The sequence below is a fragment of the Staurois parvus genome, unplaced genomic scaffold, assembly GCF_062004578.1.
Source record: "Staurois parvus isolate SC_StPar_1 unplaced genomic scaffold, SC_StPar_1.0 ptg000044l, whole genome shotgun sequence".
NCBI classification, from domain to species: Eukaryota; Metazoa; Chordata; class Amphibia; order Anura; family Ranidae; genus Staurois; species Staurois parvus.
This window is the reverse complement of record NW_028317840.1, coordinates 1,289,936-1,312,461: the sequence shown is the minus strand read 5'-3', so window position 1 is coordinate 1,312,461 and position 22,526 is coordinate 1,289,936. Positions and strand designations below refer to the sequence as shown.

Genomic DNA, 22,526 nt, shown 5'->3' with positions numbered 1-22,526 from the left:
TTGTGATGATAACACAGATACAATAATGTATTATTAGGGTTTAGGAGGTTGCCACTGATGCTGACCCTGTGAAGTCTCCAGTTTAGAAGCACTCACTTGCCCACTCACAAAGTGCCCAAAAGTGTCGAAAAACACAGTTCACTCTATGCCTTTTATTGTTGTGCTTTTAAAAAATTCTACTAATCTGCCTTTGCAATTTCTCTGAATGTCCTCCACTACCTGACTTTTTTCTAAGAAAGTTTCAGCAATTCAGTATCTACCCAATGTACTTGCCTAGCATGTCACCATCTGTCACACATAATCGGCAAGCTATATGCAATCTGCCAATCATGATTGTAGAGTGCTTATTTATACTGCATCTTGCTTCATGAATCCATAATCAGCATGTTCCTGACAGATTCAACCAACCAAAAAGTATCTGCTTGATAGCTTCAGTCAACTTGTCAGTGCATTCCTGGCCATGTCAATCAACTCATCAATGTCAACCTTGTGTCAGCCTGATCATTTCCAGGGAGTCAACAAAACCCAACATAACAGGTCTGCACGTAAGAAGCCACCTCATGTATTTGGTCAGTATTTGCTTTGATTAAAGCTGATATCCATGCAAACCACTAAATACACAAATTAATTACATATTATTTATTTATTTCAGGTACTTATATAGCACCGTCAATTTACACAGAACTTTACATACATATATTGTACATTCACATCAGTCCCTAATCCTCAAGGGGTGTACAATCTAAAGTCCCTAACTCCCATTCATACATACACATACTAGGGCCAATTTAGACAGGAGCCAATTAACCTAGCAGTATGTCTTTGGAGTGTGGGAGGAAACCGGAGTACCCACAGGAAACCCACGAAGTCACAGGGAGAACATGCAAACTCCAGGCAGGTGGTGCCATGGCTGGGATTTGAACCAACGACCCCAGTACTGCCAGGCGGAAGTGCTAACCATTTAGCCACATATGGGAGATGTTTTTCCTGAGGGTTTGTATGTCTGTGCCACCAGCTCTGGAATTTACACAGCTCACCCCCTTTGGCAAGACAGGAGACCTGTTTTTTTTCTGCTGTTAAACAAATCTAATAGGAGATAAGAGGAACATATTGATTCTAAAGGAAGTTCAAGCCAAAGACAGCTTAACACATTTATATAGAGGCCAATGAAATATTTTCAGCACTTAAAGTGGAACTAAACCCATTGATTTAACAGTTTAAAAAAAAAGAGTTACATTCCCAGCATGCTGGGATTGCTAACTGTAACATAAGTTTGTGCTCTTAACTGAACTGTCAAACCATAAAAGAGCTGGTGGCATAACTGATCACATATTCAGCACCATGGCAGTTGCATGTTAAACCGAGGATAAGATGACCGCTTCCTTGGCTGAAATGGATTGGAGGGTTTATTTCTGCTTTAAGATTCCACTAGACTAAGACCAGGTATTTATGCTATGCCTGCACCTGACCTCTTCAGTTAACCCATTAGCTCCATCTGCATCAATCTAAAATTTGATCAGTCAGCCTCCATATCCATACGACATCCTCAATTAACCCATCCAACAATTTCAGTTGCTACCAGAATAGGACCTACAGTATATAATTAAAGAAGAACTATAGGCAAAACTTTTTTTTCCATTTTGGCTAGAGTAAGGGATGGGTTTAAACCCTGTAAGTTAATTTTTTGCCATCTGTGTTCCATTGGGGAGATTTACCTTCAGTTCCTGTCCCATAGCCAAAACAGGGGACACGAGGTAACAAGAGAAAATCCCTGCAAAGTAAAGGAATTCCTTGGTTACCCCCAGGTCACCAGAATAGTGTCCCCATTGGAAAATGATCCCTCTATCACTTTTCGGGGGACAACCCAAAATTTGAGATTTCTTTTATTTTCACTTTCGATGATAATAGTAAACAGGACAAATAGAGAGGGGTAAATCTCCCTAACGGGGGCAGAGACAGCAATAAAAATTGACAGGGGTTCTAATCCGTTTCTACTTTATCTAAAACTAAAAAAAATTTTACCTTTAGTTATACTTTAATATTTTATATCATATAAACATAATCAGTTCATCTGCCACTGCTCAGGATACACAGTACATACATGGAAAACTGGCTTCCATTTGTATGTCATAGGTCTTACCACTATCAAAAAATAAGAACTGAATTAGATTTGTTTGGTTTCCAGCAGAATGGACAAAGAGAATTTCAAGTTGCAATTCAATGTTGAAATAATTTATGGCTCACTGGAAGTCTTTTAGCAGTTGCTTATTTGTGGTCTCCTCAGATTTTGCTGTAATTATATAAAAATTAGGGTGTTAGATAAGCTTGTGTACCAAGAAACTAAATGACATCATTGTACTATGCAGGACCTTTTATTTAATAGACACACGCAACCGTCAAGATGACTATTACGAAACTTAATGAAATGTTGGCCTAATTTGGAGCCACATTACATCATACTTGCTGCTAAACGCTGATTGGCTGGCAGTATTTTGAACAATATATTACCATTTATTTTAAGGGTTTTCATACTTTTGCTCAATCAGAAAATCTGTTATCCATAGACAGCGCTTAAAAACAGAACACATAAAGGTAAGCTTATCATAAAGTTATTTTAACACATTCAATATAATCAAAAGATAAGCTGATTAATAACAGTTTATTTAAAGAATGTTTCAGACAACAGCATTTAAGAGTTTTAAAATAATTCCAAAGACTAAAAATAATATTTTGTATGTGATTGTGTTTTGCAGTGGCTTGTAATGACTATGGCAGTGTTCAGTTATTGCTTTCAGACAGGGACCAGGATGATGATCACAATGATTTTGCTGCATTGTTTAATCAAAACTAGTTCTGGATTTCCAGTAAGTAACATGTTTTGTTAACTATATGTATATAAAGTGAGTGTGTGTGTACACATGTGTGGAAAACAAAAATATATTTTTGTTTCTGAATTATTTATAGCCCACAGGTGCATTTTTTTAACGAAAAATGCCTTTTTTGATATGCTGAAAAATTTTACATTAGCACATTCTAGTTTACTTATTAAGGAAGCACAGTGTAACAGTGAATTATTCTCTAAAAACCAGGGGCGGACTGACCATGTGGAAACTCGGGCACTGCCCGAGGGCCCGGGGTCAGTAGGGGGCCCCATGAGATGCCCCTGGCACCTTTTTCATAGGGTTTTTTGAGTTTCGGCAAGGGCACAGGGGCCCCATAATCCCCTATTGCCCGGGGGCCCCATGAGTTGTCAGTCCGCCCCTGCTAAAAACCAAACATATTTCAGGTAGCTATGGTAGCATAGTATAGATCTGAATTCTGATTGCTAGCTTTGGTTCATTGTGATGCTCGTTTGTATAAACTGATACCATATTCCACTTAGCAATGACTTATCAACCTTTGGTGAAATTTACCTTTAAAACTACTTTCCAGACCGCAAGATGTATCTAAAAATAGCTATAAAATATCTTCACATGCTATTGTAATAAAAGAATTGTTAAACTAGCTTTACACATATTTAAGACCCTTACTAATGGCTGTACTCTATTCATCATTATATGGCATTTTTTTGCATCCATAGTGGTTTTGTTACATCTTTTCTCTGGAATAGAGATTAGCCTGCTTTACTCATCAGAGTGTCGGGAGCTGTCGGAAACAACTGAATATGTAGTTTCTTATTTTATCATATTTTTTACAAGCTTAATGAAAACTAACACTTCCAGAAAGTTTCTAACCGAAAACCTCCACATTTTCTAAAGAAATTAAGCTTAAAAGCAAAAGCATGTCTGAAAGAGCAGAAAATTAGGATACTTGAAATTGTAATTACGTGGTGTAAAAACGTTACTACTCATCAGTTTAAAGTTAAACTAAAACAAAAGCCATGAAATGATTCTTATAATGCTGACTTATGTACGGATACCTACATGTGTAGAGTAACAAGGTTTACTTACTACAGGCATCCTAAGGCTTGCCATACATGGATCAGTATTTTTCAATCAGGTGGCAGCTGATAAAAAAAAACAGAAGGGACTCTCCCATCCCCACAAGCAAAGTGGATGGAGGAATCCTCCCCACTGTGCTATTGTATTCTGACAGCATGGACTCCTTCACTCATCTAGATCTGCAACTGTTCAGTAGTATGTCTGAAAGATCTACCCTATAAAACAGGGGTCTCCAACCTTTCTAAGTAAAGGGCCAGTTTACAGCACTTCAGACTTTGGCCAGTGAGAGTAGAAAGTACCCTGGGATCAGTTCCCCATCATTGGTTGTAATAGTAGGAATAGTGCCACATTGTTGATATCCTTGAGAAGAATAATATCCCATTGATGGTGTCAGTAGGGGGAATGATGCCCCATCATTGGTGTCAGTTGGTGGAATAGTGCCCCAAGGGCTAGATACAGGCAAGCAAAGGGCCATAACGAGCCCCTGGAACAAATGTTGGAGACCACTTCTATAAAATACTATAAGGAATGTATAACTTTGCTCCCAAGTGTATCATGTGGGAATGGGAAACTGAAATCCATTTCAGTTCAACATTACAATGGAAATTACTGGGTGCTGTGTTGGCCTTTTGGTCCATTACTTCTATTTTTTTGCCATCAGGGTGTGAGGTGGAAAAAAAAAAAAAAATATATATATATATACACATACCGTATATATATATATATATATATATATATATATATATATATATATATTTATTGCATTTGACTTAAGTGGAAGGCTAAATACCATATTAGTAGTTACCCTAGGTTCACACCTAAGCGTTTTCTGCAGCGTTTTGCAGAAACACAGTACAGTCCATTTAACATGATTTCCTATGGGACACGTTGACATCTGCATTTTTACACAGTGCGTTTTTTAGAAAGGGTCAGGGACTTTTTTCGAACAAAAAAAGTTGCGTTTTTTTTGCATTTTAAATCTACCTAGCAACAAGTAAAATTGCAAACGCATAAAAAACATGGCAAAAATGCATGTGCAGAACGGAAAACGCAATGCAGAAACGGATCAAACACAAACTGCATAGGTGTGAACCTAGCCATAAAGAGGGTTTACCATTTTTTGATTCGCTTCATGGAAGTTGTTACTTATCTTAGTATGATATATTTACCTCTCCATAGAAACTGTTCTCCTGCAGGCCCTATGGTCTCTATTTTAGGACATGCTTTTAACCTCGTACATCTGTTCTAAAAGAGTTTTCTATCCTCTTTCATCCTTCAAAGGTCAATAAAATGTCATATAGTTGTGGAAATACAAGAGCAAGGAAGTTAACCAGGAAAACTGAGGTTACAGCGTAGGAGGGTCCTACTGTAAAAGTATTTCTCCAATTATGTACAGTGCCTGATAAGGGATGACCCATTTTTCTGTAGCTATAACACATAACAGAAGCTCCATGAATATAGTATGCTTACAGTTACAACATTCCTCCACTAGAGGGTAAAGGGTAACATTCACCAAGGGTTCTCTGTGTTTTAGCTCAGATAAGAAACTTTGGATTTAAATTTAAATATTAAGTTAAAATATGAAAAATTATTTACTTAATTGATTATTTTTCATACTTACTTTGGAAAGTTTTTGGAAATTACAAATGGCAGTGCCAAAGCACAGTGCATATGCATGTTCCGGTCACCATCAAAAACCATGTCCTGAGAAATGTTTTCTGGAGGGCATACATGTAGACAAGAAGTGGCTGCAAAGATACTGGGAGGACCAGCAGTGCTAATATGCAAGTGATGAAAAAAAGTGAAAGGGTTATTTTAAAAAATGGCAGTTGATACGCAACTAATAGTTGTTTAGTTTAGGTTTACAGTACATGTACTAGGAAAAAGTGTCCATTTACAGGCAGTTTTGGAAGATCATAGCAGTGACAGATTGGAATGGAAATCTCATTTTTAATACCATTAAAGTTATATTAAACTCTCAGTTTTTAAACATTTTAGCAGTTGATTTCATCTTTTATTGAGTATGTAGCTTCTTTCCCTTTAACTCTGTGCCTATGTTTCATATTAGGCTGGTGCCATGACCCAGGTTTCCAGTTTCAGGATGGCTCCTTTCTCTTGCAGCATTCTATGGAGCCACCCTTGCATGCAGGGACTAGACTTGAGTTTCCCTGCACTTCATGCATCAGTATAAACACATAGCCCTGTAGCCTAGGATGCCAAGCCCCCTCCCAACCCACCTACTCTTCCTCCTTCTCCAAGCTAACAGAAGGCCAGAGACTGCACTGTCCACTGTTAACTAACTCCCGTGGAGAACAGAAGTTCAGGCAAGCAGTACTGAGAGAGTAATAGCAGAATTGAAAGTTGTAAACTGCAAGTGCAGGGAGTAAGAATTTCAATAAATAGTTTATTAGTGAATGTGCTCAATGTGTTAAACTAAAAAATGCTGGGGGTGTAATACTTTGTATTACCAAACTGTTTAAGCAGCCGTTATGGGCCAGTTTGATAAAGTGCTGACTGTTACATTTGCTGATTGAAGGACACTAATTTTTAAACACAATTTTCAGAAAGATTCCATGGCAGATTTGTCAGATGAAGTGATATTGCCCACACTTGCCAACATCTGTTGCTCTATGGGGGATGGTGCATATGGAACTATGCACCTTATGCAGCAAATATAACACGTACCTTGCATGTACAGAAAACGTTCATGTTGCACTAGTCTGAAGTTTGGAATCTACGTATTTTGCGTAATTAATGAATAACTAAAATATTTTTGTGCAAATCAAATTGTATGTGAAGTACAAAGGACTGATTTCTGATAATTTTTTCAGTTGCTGCCTCTCATGCAGATGTATAATCCTCTTGGGAGGCTTCCACAGCACTCTGAGGTAAATCAGACTTTATTTATATAACAAAATACCCAATCTGGAACTCACCGTCCTGTTTAATGGTATGCATACATGCTTTGATTTTATTTTCTGAGCAATGTGCTATTCAATTAAAACTATCAAATCAGCAAACAATTGAATAGGCTTAAAGTGAAACTTTAGTCAGAAACTTAAGTCCAGCTAGATCACCTCAGATTGGCCCCTTTTGCAAGTATACAGTCATGGCCGAAATTGTTGGCACCCTTGATATTTTTCCTGAAAATCAAGTATTTCACACAAAAAAGGTATTGCATTAACACATGTTTTGCTATACACATGTTTATTCCCTTTGTATGTATTGGAACAAATATAAAACAGAGGCAGAAAAGCAAATATGACATAATGTCACACAAAACCCCAAAAATGGGCTGGACAAAAGTATTGGCACCCTTAACTTAATATTTGGTTGCACACCCTTTGGAAAACATAACTGAAATCAGTCGCTTCCTATAACCATCAATAAGCTTCTGACACCTCTCACCCGGAATTTTGGACCACTCTTCCTTTGCAAACAGCTCCAGGTCTCTCTTATTGGAAGGACACCTTTTCCCAACAGCAATTTTAAGATCTCTCCACAGGTGTTCAATGGGATTTAGATCTGGGCTCATTGCTGGCCACTTCAGAACTCTCCAGCGCTTCTTTGCCATCCATTTCTGAGTGCTTTTTGACGTATGTTTGGGGTCATTGTCCTGCTGGAAGACCCAGGATCTTGGACGCAAACCCAGCTTTCTGACACTGGGCCCTACAGTGCGACCCAAAATCCTTTGGTAATCCTCAGATTTCATGATGCCTTGCACACAGTCAAGGCACCCAGTGCCAGAGGCAGCAAAACAACCCCAAAACATCATTGAACCTCCACCATATTTTACCGTAGGTACTGTGTTTTGTTCTTTGTAGGCCTCATTCCGTTTTCGGTAAACAGTAGAATGATGTGCTTTACCGAAAAGCTCTATCTTGGTCTCATCTGTCCACAAGACGTTTTCCCAGAAGGCTTTTGGCTTACTCAAGTACATTTTGGCAAACTGTAGTCTTGCTTTTTTATGTCTCTGTGTCAGCAGTGGGGTCCTCCTGGGTCTCCTGCCATAGCGTTTCATTTCATTTAAATGTCGACGGATAGTTCGCGCTGACACTGATGCTCCCTGAGCCTGCAGGACAGCTTGAATGTCTTTGGAACATGTTTGGGGCTGCTTATCCACCATCCGGACTATTCTGCGTTGCAATCTTTCATCAATTTTCCTCATCCGTCCACGACCAGGGAGATTAGCTACAGTGCCATGGGTTGCAAACTTCTTGATAATGTTGCGCACTGTGGACAAAGGCAAATCTAGTTCTCTGGAGATGGACTTGTAACCTTGAGATTGTTGATATTTTGCCACAATTTTGGTTCTCAGGTCCTCAGACAGTTCTCGTCTCCTCTTTCTGTTGTCCATGCTTAGTGTGGCACAGACAGACACACAATGTAAAGGTTAAGTGAACGTCTCTCCTTTTTATCTGCTTTCAGGTGTGATTTCTATATTGCCCACACCTGTTACTTGCCCCAGGTGAGTTTACAGGAGCATCACATGCTTGTAACATTCTTATTTATCCGCAGTTGTGAAAGGGTGCCAATACTTTTGTCCAGCCCATTTTTGGAGGTTTGTGTGACATTATGTCGAATTTGCTTTCTTTCCTCCCTTTTTTTGTTTTGTCCCAATACACACAAAGGGAATAAACATGTGTATAGCAAAACATGTGTTAATGCAATACGTTTCGTGAGAAATACATGATTTCCTGGAGAAATATCAAGGGTGCCAACAATTTCGGCCATGACTGTAGCTATGTAAAACATTGTATAGTTTTGCACAAACTCTTGGCCCTATATACATCCTGTATAATAATATTAACAATACATTAAAAATAGGTGCCTACAATGTAATACACTGTCTCACCCTGTTCTGCACATGTTTGGTTGTTCTCTATTTTTCAGGGCTGATCTGCTGACAGCCTAAAGATTTTGTGCTGCTCAGGGCCCTGGGCAATTTACAGCACACAGTAACTTTGGGAGCAGAATTATTAATGTGGAATGTACGCTAGATTGCCAAAAGTATTGGGACACCCCTCCAAATCATTGGATTTAAGTGTTCCAATCACTTCCATGGCCACAGGTGTATATAATCAAGCACCTAGGCATGCAGACTGCTTCTACAAACATTTGTGAAAGAATGGGTCGCTCTCAGGAGCTCAGTGAATTCAGGTGTGGCACCGTGATAGATTGCCACCTGTGCAATAAGTCCAGCCATGAAATTTCCTTGCTACTAAATATTCCACCGTCAACTGTTAGTGGTATTATAAAAAAGTGGAAGCAACTGGGAACATCAGCAACTCAGCCATGAAGTGGTAGGCCACGTAGAGTGACAGAATGGAGTCAACGCATGCTGATGTGCACAGTGTGCAGAAGTCACCAACTGTCTGCAGAGTCAATAGCTAAAGACCTCCAAAACTTTGTGTGTCCTTCAGATTAGCACAACAACAGTGCATAGAGAGCTTCATTGAATGGGTTTCCATGGCCGAGCAGCTGCATCCAAGCCTTACAGCACCAGGTGCAATACAAAGAGTCGGATGCAATGGTGTAAAGCACTCCACTCTGGACTCTAGAGCAATGGAGACGTGTTCTCTGGAGTGACGAATCACACGTCTCAATCTAATGAACATGTCTGGGTTTGGTGGTTGCCAGGAGAAAGGTACTTGCCTGACTGCATTGTGTCAAGTGTAAAGTTTGGTGGTGGATGGATTATGGTGTGGGGTTGTTTTACAGGGGTTGGGCTTGGCCCCTTAGTTCCAGTGAAGGGAACTTTTAAGGCATCAGCACGCCAAGACATTTTGTACAATTTCATGCTTCCAACTTTGTGGGAACAGTTTGGGGGTGACCCCTTCCTGTTCCAACATGATTGCACACCAGCGCACAATGCAGGGTCCATAAGGACATGGATGAGCGAGTTTAGGGTGGAGGAACTTGAATGGCCTGCACAGATTCCTGACCTCAATCTGATAGAACAGTGGTTCTCAACCTTCCTAATGCCACAACCCTTTAATACAGTTCCTCATGTTTTGGTGACCCCCAACCATAAAATTATTTTCGTATTCACATACTCACATCCCATCAACCACAGCTGAATTTAAAAAGACTGATCAGCATCCAGATTAAGTTCCCATGGTACAGATATTTTTTTTTGCAGTAGTTGATGATTTTACAGTACATGATTTTACATTTACTCAGTAATTATAATTCATGAAGTGTCGTTTTACCTCCAATACTGCTGCTTTCGACACAGTAGCTGCTTTTAACAGAGTAACTGCTTTCAACACAGCAGCTGCTTTCTACACAGTAGCTGCTCTTTTACACATGTGTGACTGGTCCACATAAGTACATTATGGCACCAGCCCTGTCACATACATCTGTATTTGTACGGGGTGTATGTGATGGGGTTGCACGATGATGTCATCACACCAGGTACTCGTATGTGGGCGTATCTGCATGTGGGCGGACCCACCTGGAGACGGATAGAGGAGGAGTGTCTTGGTTCCTAAGACCATTGGAGATATCTGTTTTCCAATGGTCTTAGGCGACCCCTGTGAAAGGGTCGTTCGACCCCCAATGGGGTCGCGACCCACAGATTGAGAACCGCTGCGATAGAACATCTTTGCGATGAATTAGAGCAGAGACTGCGAGTCAGGCCTTCTCTTTCGACATTGGTGCCTCACAAATGCGCTTCTAGAATGGTCAAACATTCCCATAGACACACTTCTAAACCTTGTGAACAGTCTTCCCAGAAGAGTTGAAACTATTATAACTGCAAAGAGTGGGCCAACTCAACATTGAACTCTACGGACTAAGACTGGGATTCCATTAAAGTTCATGTTTGCATGTAGAGGCAGGTGTCCCAATACTTTTGGCAATATAATGTTTGCTCCTTGTTAAAGAACAATATTTATCAATAAAGTTCCACTTTAACATCCCTTCCAGTGAAATTAGGGTGGCTTCAGATGTGTGTGGCAGCCCTTGCTGAAAAGGCTACACCGCTGCAGTTATGGCATGGCCCCATGCACTTGAATAGGTTGCACATGGCACTGGTGATGCCTGTCGAACATGAGGAGTTAATTGTTGCCAAGGTCATGGCATGTCTACAACCCTGAGTGGCTAAAAGTCTTTGTTTAGGTGGGTGGTAGGGGTGGTAGAAATATGGTTCAAAGACTTGCTTTTACTATGCCTGCTTGCCCATGTGAACTTGTCCTTAGAATTTAGATCAGATTCAATAAAAATGAGTTGATCGGCTAGGGTCGAAAATTATTTGGCAGCACTGAGACAGCTTTGCTCATTAATTTGATTGTATTTCTTTCAATCAAATTAAGGGAATACATGGTGAAAACAGAAACGCAGTCGATAACTTACAATTGTGTCTTTCAACTGAAGGAACTGATCAGGAAACAGTGATCGGAAAAGAAAATGTTCCTTTTATAAAGCTTATATGGCCACCATAAGAGACATTAGTATGTAAGTTCAGATAAACAGAGGTGCCTGAATAACTCCTTATATACCTTCCAAAGAGCCCAGAAGCCCCAAAACCCAAAGTCTAGAATGCAAATACAGAATTACACCAGGAATAGATTAGTCATTTTCTTCTGTTTCCAGTGTCTCATAATTATTTAATGGGGTTGTCCATCACACTGACTGACTCAAAGCCTGTGCAAGTCTGAAGAGGGTGGGAGCCAGCCTGAATCTTCCTTACAAATGCCATTTGCACTAACTGTTCTGTACTAACATCCTGAAGGCTAGTCAAACAAGTGTTGAGTATTGAGCCACCTTAAGTCAGGGATGCTTTATCTTGTTCATGTTAAATTAAAACATATGTCTCGTAAGCAGGTGAATCGGTTTGTGATGACCCCAAGTCAACTTTTGCAAAATCAGTTATCTCAGCTGGTAGGACTACAGCCATATCAGGTAATTAGCGTAACCACTAGAAACCATATTGCAAATTTAACAGGGATGCTCCACTAGATGTATTGATTTATTTATTAGATTGTATAACAGTATGAGACTCAGATCATTCACGTGCATGCTTTAAAAGCTATTCAGACTACTAAAAAGCATTTACAAAATGGTATTTACAAATTGATAAGCATTTTTATGGCAATATTTTTGTATCTGCTTTTATCTTTTATGATTTAAGTCAAAAAGTATTTTTCCATTTTTGCAGCCGGATTTGGATAAAACCTACTGTAAATTTGTAACATGCTCTCATTCACATAACATAACCTAAAAAAAAGTAACTCCAGCACTGAAAAATCATGTGCAGTTCTCTTTGTTTATAAGGGGGGCTGAGAAGTCTGTTTGTACTGTGCTGGCAAATCTTCAGTAGTAAACTGAACACTCCCTGTCCTAACAAACAGTTAAGAACTTAGAAGTTGAGCTTCTTGCATTGTATGCTAATGAGGGGAGACTCAGCTTGCCCTAATCCTTTCTATTGGGACACTGTTTAGAAATGCTTCCAGTTAGGTACAAGGCCTATTCTTGATAAACATTTGAAAGGTAGCAAATCATTTTTAAACATTTTTTTAAGCATGCAGTGTGAATTGGGACACAGCAAAGATATAGTGTGGTTTGCTCAAATTTGACTGCAAAAGTGTAAATACCGGTATCCAAATATTTCCATTCCATTCAGGACTGCCTGCTACAATCACTTGATCCATCCTAGTAGTAATAAGAAACACTGCATTGCCTAACATCCCTCCTCCATAAGTGTACTATAATACAAGTATCTTATTATTTATTATTATACAGGATTTATATAGTGCCAATAGTTTGCACAGTGCTTTGCAACGCAAGGGCAGACAGTACAATTACAATACAATTCAATACATAAGGAAACAGAGGGCCCTGCTCATTAAAGTTTACAATCTAAAAGAGAGGGTCAATTGATACAAAAGGTAATAACTGTGGGGGATGAGCTGATGGAGAAAATAAAGAACAGATATTAGGTGGGGACAGGAAAGGCTTGCCTGAAGAGATGGGTTTTCAGGGATAGTCTAAATGTAGACAGAGTAGGAGACAGTTGGACAAATTGGGGTAGGGAATTCCATAGGATGGGAGAGACTCAGGAGAAGTCTCGCAAGCGAACATGCAAGGAGGTGACAAGGGAGCTAGAGAGCAGGAGGTCTTGGAAGGAATGAAGAGAACGAGTTGGATGGTATTTTGACATTAGGGTAGTGATGTAGCTGGGAGCCGAGTTATGGATGGTTTTGTAAGTTGTTGTTAGTATTTTTAACTGAATTAGTTGGGACAACTGAAGCCAGTGGAGGGAATGGCAGAGAGGAATAGCAGATGCTGAATGGTTGGAAAGGTGGATGAGTCTGGAAGCAGCATTCATGATGGACTGAGGAGGGGGTAGCATATGTAAAAGCATGAGAAGGGAGTTCCAGTAGTTAAGGGGAGAGTTGACCTGAGAGTGTACTAGGAGCTTTGTGGTGTAATTGGTTAGGAAGGAGTGAATTTTGGAGATGTTGTGAAGTTTGAGGCGGCAAGCTTTGGACAGTGATTGGATGTGGGACCGAAAGGATAGTTCAGAGTCCAGGATTACACCTACCACCTTGGCATGCGGGGACAGGTTGATAGTTGTACCTTCAATCTTGACAGAGTAATCAGGGGAAGAGGCATGTGGGAGAGGAAATATCATGAAGTCGTTTTTGGATAGATTGAGTTAGAGGAAGGGGTGTGACATCCAGACTGATATGTCCGGTAGTAGATTAGATGTCTTATGAAAGATATTGCTGGGGATGCCTATAATTTGACCCAAAGCTCTAATCAGGCTTTAACAGAAGTGAGCCAATTACAGTACAATAAAAGGAGAGATACAATTATAGGATACCCCCCTACACTTTGATTATCGTTGCCATGGTTTGAAATGTATTGATTTAGAAAATTCTAGCTGGCTGCTGGCTGAAATGGAAAGGTGATTTTTAATAACACCAAAATTGTAGTTTGAGTTTTCCTTTGAAGATTTTAAAGCATTAATTCTCTCTTATTTTGTATTTGGACTAGGTACTATCTAATTACCTCGTATTTGGGAACCATCTCATGCACCCTAGAATTTCACAGAGACAGGTAAAACTATAGACTAGCGGAAAACGTATTCATGTTCTTGGAGAGATATGCAGTATATATAGTACATATTGTGACAGTGCTGTGCCCTGCCACTGTGTTAGAAGAGGTAAAGGACACACAGGGTTTTCATTTGTGCTAGAATGTATTTTTTTCCTCTCTTCACACTTCTGTAAACTTGCAACTGTTGCATACTATCCTGCCAAACAGGGCTTTCCATGTGAAATTCATTGTTAGATGAAACTCCCAGAGGAATTTGCAGTATAATGTCACTTTCCTAGCAGTCTAATTTCACTGTACATATCGTAGAGATGGATAGATAGATAGATAGATAGATAGATAGATAGATAGATAGTAATGTCTGGATGACTGGCAACAGCCACATTCTGCTAATCTAATGATTTAGTGGTTTGAAATTATTTAAATTTTGTTACTTTCTCTTTATAGCTTTCACCAGCATATTCAATATATGGAAACATACTACCTTTGACTGTTGGATCTCCGAACACACAAGTAAGTTAAACATACAATGGTCTATATTAGGTACTTGCCCTGCATTTATTTGCATGTATAGATTCTTCCTGAATACAGGTTCAGTCCACTTAAAATATAATTCAGCTAAAGTTGAAGCCCAGTAAAGCTATCAGCCTTGACTTGGATACTTAAGCAACTAGAACTCATTGCTTTATTTTGAATTGCTGTTCCTGACCTGTCTTGGTGTTTAGAATGGTCCAGCTCCTCCTGTTGAATTGTACATAATGTGGAATAAATGGAGAATCCAACAAGGAGAGTGGGAACCCCTCATACATGCCACAGCATGTGTAGAGACTCTGGAACTCAAGTGTAGACATCTCCCTAATAAATTGTCAAGAGGTTTAGCACTCAACATCTTCCAAAACTGAATTCCACTCGATTTCGGTGGACAGATATTTTTATGGTACTTTTAGTACTGGACACAAAATCTTTTATCAATGCACCTTTTTCATCTAATGTTAAATAAACTTCCAAAGTGGGGTGCAGATTTAGTGGAAAATAAAATTTGTGTTAATCAAGAAATATACATTTAATTGACATTTGACCTTTCTTTCTGAAATGTAGATGCTTCCTGTTGTATTTACACAAGTAGGAAAGCAGGTAAGATACCACTGTTATTATTTGTAAAAGTCTATTTCTTTTAATTGCACTGTAGTGACAGTAGATATATTCTTTAAGTTCCTCATCCTTAATAAGGTTTTCTATATGATCATATGTTATTTTTTAAGGATAGCTTTGTTGCTATTGTGATAGCTGCAATAGGTATCTTTGTAATTATTATTTGAATTTGGATTTTTATAGCCATTCCAGATAATAAAGTGATACTAAAGGTAAAAAAGAAAAAGAAAAATACAAACATATCGTACTTACCTGCTCTGTGCAATGATTTTGCACAGAGCATCCCTGATCCTCCTCTTCTGTGGTCCCCTACCGACACTCCTGGATCCCCCCATCCCCCACTGAGTGCTCCTGCAGAAAGCCACTTGCTATGGGGCATTCCTGCGTGCTCACTCCAGAGCTGGCTTTGTGTATCCATAGACATAGAGTGTGGCTCAGCCCTGCCCTCGCTCCCTTCTCACTGGCTGTGATTGACAGCATTGGGAGCCAATGGCTCCCTCTGCTGTTTCTGAGCCAATTAGAAGAAAGTGAGCCAGATAGTCGATGGATCAAGATCGGGCTCAGGTAACTATAAGGGGAGCTGGGGGGGGGGGGTTGTCAGAGCTGCACATTGAAGGATTTTTACCTTCTTGCATAGAAACACTGTTAAATATATTAATTGTTTTAAGTGTGTGTGCGTGTGTATACATATATATAAAAGGGTGTAGGCTCGACTGGTATTCACAGTGGTAAACCATGCACGAGACAGGGACAAGCAGATTTGTTCTGCACTTTTCATTAGCAAGGCAAGAAACAAAACACAGTTTCAGTACAGGAGGGCTTTGTGCAACAAGTCAATAGCATAAAACAAACATCTGCAAGCCTCTAAGTAGATCAGCTCCTGGCTAACACAGTGTAAACTGATTGATTCTCAAAAGCAAACAGGGAGTACATGTACTTTTGTTTAGTGCTCTGTCAGCTCTCAGCCTTTCACATAGCAGCAGGCTTCAACAGCAGAGTGAGCAAGAGAAAGAGCCCTGAGCATCAGTCAGCTCATATATATAAAGTCATGTGCACCGCTGAAACCAATAACAAGGTCTGGCTACAAGGTAAGATGTGGACCTAAAATTGGAGGCTTTATCACACCTGAAGCTCTACAAAGCCTCCAGAGTGAAGGATGCAGAACAGGACTTATTAAGAGTCGAGAAATAAAAAGGTTTGTTTTCTCCATATCAGTCATAAACTCTGGATCCTCTCACCATGTGTAAATGAGAAGGTCAGCAACACATACTGTATACAAAGTTCACAGTCCTGCCAGCTCATGCCTCACAATATACACTCATACACTCACTGGCCACTTTATTAGGTCCACCTGTTCAATTGCTTGGTAACACAAATTTCTAATCAGTCAGTAACATGGCAGCAACTCAATGTGTTTAGGCATCTAGACGTGGTGAAGATGATTTGCTGAAATCCAAACTGAACATCAGAATGGGGAAGAAAGGGGATTTAGGTGACTTTGAAAATGGCATGGTTGTTGATGCCAGACAGGCTGGTCTGAGTATTTAAAAAACTGCTGATCTACTGGAATTTTCATGCACAACCATCTCTAGGGTTTACAGAGAATGGCCCGAAAAAGAGAAAATATCCAGTGAGCTGCAGTTGTGTGGATGAAAATGCCTTGTTGATGTCAGAGGTCAAAGGAGAATGGGCAGACTGGTTACTGCAAAATTCAGATGATAAGGTCATAATTTGGTGTAAACAACATGGTAGCATGGATCTATTCTACCTTGTAACAACGGTTCAGGCTGGTGGTGGTGGTGGTGTAATGGTGTGGGGGATATTTTCTTGGCACTAGCAAGGTGTACCTAATAAAGTGGCTGGTGAGTGTTATATATATATATATATATATATATATATATATATATATATATATATATATATATATATAAAATGTGTAAGCTATACTTTCACTTTATCAGTGGGGATTCCACTTCCAGTCTTGTATTTGGCTGCACAGAACATGCTCTAGCGGGAACAGTACCTCCAGCACACAGATTGGTCTATCCCCGTGAGATCCTACCTACAGCACACAGATTGGTCTTTCTTCTGTTAGATCTCACTTTTAGCACATGCATTGGTCTTTCCCCAGAGATATCCTACCTTCAGCACACAGATTGGTGTTTTCTAAGTGAGATCTCACCTCCAACACACAAACATCGCAGGTTGGAAAATATGGATCTGCAGCATTAGACTGTATCAGTCCTGTAAACCAGTTGTTCTGGATGTACAGCTGGCCAAGGGGAATATAAAGGAGGATTTTGTTTGAAAACATTTTTAAACTATAAATTCATGTTTCTGTTTTTATTATTTGATCTTTTGGAGCCCACAAAAAGAGGCACCTCTGACTTTTGGCTAAGATCAAGTGTTAACTGATTTCCAATTTGTGTCCAAGATGAGAAACATGTATCCCTGCCTAATCTTGAGGGTTATTGACTGGGCAGCATTCTGCCTGGTATGACAGGGATTACCGTTCAAGAAGGTGGTAACATTAAGCACCTGTCAAGGTCCTACCTTTTCCCAGAGGTTATGTTACTCCATGTGCTGGCATCCATCTTGGATTTCTGCTGTGCATGGTGGGAAGCTTTTATGCCTTCAGGCCTCTGAGGTCCATCCCCCAGAGGGGTGTGGCTGAGTACATATAAGCCTGTGATCTGCACATGCTCTTTGCACTTGTGTCTTGTGTCTTGGTCTTGCTACAGCTCTGTGTATATGCTCGTGACTCTTCTGGTATTCTGACTCGGCTTGTGACTAAGACCATTCTCTGTGTTTTCCTTCGATCTGACCTTCCGTTGCTGAACCCGGCCCGTGACCTGTGATTCTCTGTCTACTGTTCTGTACTGTTTTGTCCTGTTGTTGTCGACTCGGCTTGCCTGACTACGCTATTGTCATTCTCACCAGCTACACGCCATTGGCGGCGGCCATTACCGCAGCCGGGGTGTCTCGGGGGCCGCGACCTGGTTCCTGGCTGCGTCAAGTCCATCCCCACCATCAGGGGCCCTGGTGAAGGGCAGCCTGGGACTTAGACTCCGCGCCCTGAGGGACTTCGGTCTGTTGGTGGTGGTTGTCGTCAGCCAGTGCCTTACCCTGCCACTAGGCCTACCTGTCCGTTCCACAGCCCTGCCCTGACAGCACCCACCATGACAGGTGTGAAGGGTAATATGCCTTAAATGTGGTGGAATTCTGGGGGACTCGGGGTCTCCTGGTATAGTGTGTCAGGTATGCTTGTGCTTAGTGCACAGAGGATTCATTATTTGTTTAAGACCCCACTATGAATCACTGGTACATCCATTTTCACATAATCCCTCCTTAAAGTATAACTAAAGGCAAAACATTTTTCCTTTGTTTTGGATAGAGTGGAGAAGGATTAGAACATCTGCCATTTTTTATTGCTGTTTGTGCCCTCCTTAGGGAAATTCACCCTCTCTAATTTGCCCTGTTACCATTATCATTGAAAGTGAAAGTAAAAGAAAATCTCAAATTTTGGGTTGTCCCCAGAAAAGTAATAGGGTGGAAATCTTCCAATGGGACATAATTTCTTGTGACCTTGGAGTCCCAAAGAGATTCCTTTAATTTGCAGAGATTTTATCTCATTTCCTGTTTGGCTATGGGACAGGAAGTGAAGGTAAATCTCTCCAATGGGACAAAATGGTTAAAAAAAACGTTACAGGGGTTATAACCCTCCCTTACTCCATCCAAAATAAAACAAAAATGCCTTTAGTTCTACTTTAAGGCAGGTCTTATAGCCAGCTGGGTTTTCTTGGGTTCACTTGGGTTTTCTTTTAGCATAGCACTTATTTTCACAGAGCACTTTCCCTGTTCAGAAAGGCAAAGCAACAGGTTGTTTGGGCCTGTAGTATGGGAAACAGTGTGGGTGTGATGCATGGCTATGTGTGTGACAAATGCAGAATTTTGTGTGCCCTATTTTTTTTAAACCCAGTCCCTGCCTGGCCCAGGATTCTGTGCATTTGTTCTGTCACTGCTTTTCCTATAGCTCAGTGCTCTGCACACTACTGTCTTCCACTGCTGGTAGCACCAGTGTTGACAAGTCTGCTCTTAACAATGGCTATATCATACTGAGTAATGTCACTAAATAAATACACTTTATTAACTGTCACACCTTATAATGTCTCACAATTACTGTGACTACATATAACTGTCATAAACCAGAAGCAGTATTCCCGTTTCGACAGAGGAAATTGAGCACTATTTACACAAGGGATACCTCTAGCGTACATTTTTTTTATTTTGCAATGTATTTTTATTGAAATATTTTTAACAAAATTACATATCAATACAATGAATAACATACTACAGAAAGTGGCAGTAACAGGAACATAAGGGTATAGGTATAGACTTTGCAATAACTTTGGGGTTTTGGATTGGTGAAGAATGTCTATACCATGAGGGTTAAGAATTAGTCCCTCAGTGTTTCCTCCTACCAGGTCTTCGAGACCTGGGGGGGTCAGGGATTTGTGGTAATGTAGGGGGCTCAGTAGGGTTGCTAGAGGCGAGATGTTATTTTGAGTTGGAGAGAAAAGGAATGTAGGATGGGGGAACTCCAGTGGCAAAGGAGTGGTAAGGCATGGAGTGAGGACATAGGAAGGTAGGGGTAGAGATTGGGAAGTAGTGGGAAACTCTGGGTGGGGGTGGCAGAAACCTCTATATTCCTACATATACATCTACAGATGCTTACACAGGAGCTGGGCAGTGTTCCTCATCAGTTTAAATTTGTTTTTAAGTCCACCAAAACATGATAAACATAAGGGCACCCAGTTAGCTTTATTTTCCATTTATTTATGATTCTTTTCTCATTTTCATGAAGTGCTAAGGCCATGGTATGGCCTCCATTTTTTATTTTAACTGTCCTATTTCCTGTTAGAATATTTCATGTCATATGGGCCAGAGATTTACTGCCCCTGTTTCTTCCTCAGCCCAATTTATTTAAATATTTAAGTAACACTTGCACAAACTAAAAATGTAATATCTTAGTTATTATGGTTGCAATAATTAACCTTTTTTTAAATTTATTCAGGGTTTGCTGTCAGGTTCAGATTCTGAAGAAGGTGTAAGTAGCTTGGATATTTACAATGTAATGCATGTGGTTTAATAATGTACTTGATGGTATCTGGAATTATAATGTTTTACAATCTACAAACAGTAGGATTTAGGAATTATTACACAAACCTAACAAGGTAACACGTTTCTGAGATGAGATATTCCCTCTGTTGTGGAGATCTTCTCACACTTCCTGTTGTGTGCCAGTACAGGACATAAAGAGACATTTTCCAACAGTATATAGACAAAAAGAAAAATAGGTTCATTCCCTTCTCTATCCAACACTAAGAAAATGTCTTGGTTTAAGTTATTCTTGAATTTCACATTCTGCTCAGGTTGTGTGTGCCCAATAATAATGTTGCTGAATGAATTTAAATAGTTGCAAATCTGCTTCTGTCATGTCTATGAATACAATGAGGGAAATTTCTTAAAACAGGAGCAGAGAGAGTCAGCTTCTATCATTCCTTTTCAAAGTTTACCTGGACAAGCTGAAGATAGAAGCTGATTGGTTGCCATGCACAGCTGCTCCAAATTCTGTTTGCTCCAGTTTTGATAATATCCACCCAGTGTATATACTGTATAACTGTGACCAATAGATATGTATACTGACAAGGATGCTTTGTACTTATTTACTGCACCAAGAGCTGGTTCACACCATCATATATGCTAAAAGGCCTACAGACTGGTGTCCATTGTGTAGGGGAGGTGCTTTGCTTTGTTACAACACAAGGCACTGTTTACCTTTTTTTCTAACTTTAATAAAGTGTCACAAAATGACATTTCATTTAAAGTGTTACTAAACCCACAACAGTAAAATCAGTCTATAAAATCACTACCCCCAATCTATTACTAGCCTGTACAGCAATGTGCACGTGAAAGGGCAACGCACATCTCAAACAAACAAAAGATTTCCCAGCAAACTTACCAGCCAGCCTGCAAAACAATCAAATTCACCCTGTCTAACAGTTTATATTAAAAACAGTGCATCCCTGCACCTGAGAAGCGTGCAGGGATGCACAGGATGGCTTCCCTGCTATTGTGCTATTGATGGGTCAAATTCGTCTCTGTGCCTCTAAGGAGGGGTAGGCTCCCTCCAGGCACACCCGCCTTTACCATATCCAATGTTATATGTGCTCCTACTATGGAGGCTCTGAAAGTTATAGAGTTAGGACCGCAGTATATAGTAAAGTCCCTTTACCGTGGGCACTGCAGCTTACACATATATTTGCAAATGCATGCAAACAAAACCCTCTGTTTTTAATGTAAATTGTTAGAGTCAATTTGGTTCTTTTGCAGGCTGGCTGGTAAGTTTGTGGTGATATATACATGCCACAGAAAAAAATTATCCTCCCATCCTTCTGACATTCTAATCGGGACAGCAGAAGCAGTAGCAAATCATTAATAGGGGTTCTAACCATTTTCTAGATTATCCAAAACAAAAAAAGTGTTGCTAAGAGTTAGAATTATAGATTTCCTGATGATAATTGATGGGATTTTTTTTCCAGCTTGTGGCAGGAGTCCTCATGATGCCTGTCGACCCTGGACTGCAAGGAAATGTAATGGCTATACACCATTCTGGAGTCAGCATTAGTGGCACTGATGCTGGCCATGTAGCCATCCAACCAGCTTTGAATCCTATAGGCCAGCAAGGAATAAACATCACCATTCAGGCTAATGAAACAGTGTTAGTAGCCAGTGATCTGCCAAGTGTTGTGCAACCTCAGTGGGGTAGAGATGATTCCCCTGGAGCTGGAATTATAAAGCCAACCTATTCACCTCCTATTGGTCTTCAGAAGACTACAGCATATGCTGAATCCACTGTGCCATCAGAAATCGTTAGAGGAGACATGCCAGAGAATCCAAGTCCAGTAACTGAAAACTGGATTTTATGTACCTCTTACATGGCTGATCATGAAGAATACCAAGGTCTGACAAGAGGAGATGACCAAGTATCTGTTATGGCACCAGATTATTTCCTTTTCCCAAATATGTTTGATGAAAACCAAAATGATGAAGCTGTTGCCTAGATCTGTTAATTGTACATAATAAAAAAATAAATAAAAGTATATATAAACTAAGCCTCATTCACCCTCATGTTTACTGTTTTACCTGTATTTCTCTCTAGACAATCTTGCAACATGCCTATCTGTGCCATAGTGCTATATAAGCAGATAACACACCTATTTCCTGGTTCAACAATGCAGTTTACTGTGACACCTCTCTAAGGATGCTGATTGAACTATAAATCAGCATCAATGCTATCTGAAGCGTTAG

General features: G+C 40.0%; 1 protein-coding gene across 1 annotated transcript; it reads left to right on the top strand.

Moving 5' to 3' along the window:
• The first annotated feature begins 307 nt into the window (after positions 1–307).
• AMTN (amelotin) lies at positions 308–22,308 on the top strand. The gene is made up of 9 exons (XM_089663855.1): positions 308–537; positions 2,754–2,864; positions 6,773–6,829; positions 11,769–11,846; positions 13,944–14,006; positions 14,451–14,516; positions 15,102–15,137; positions 20,230–20,262; positions 21,758–22,308. Exons 2-9 carry the CDS (start codon positions 2,763–2,765, stop codon positions 22,277–22,279), a joined length of 957 nt encoding a protein of 318 aa, XP_089519981.1. The 5' UTR covers positions 308–537; positions 2,754–2,762; the 3' UTR covers positions 22,280–22,308.
• The last annotated feature ends 218 nt before the right edge of the window (positions 22,309–22,526 follow it).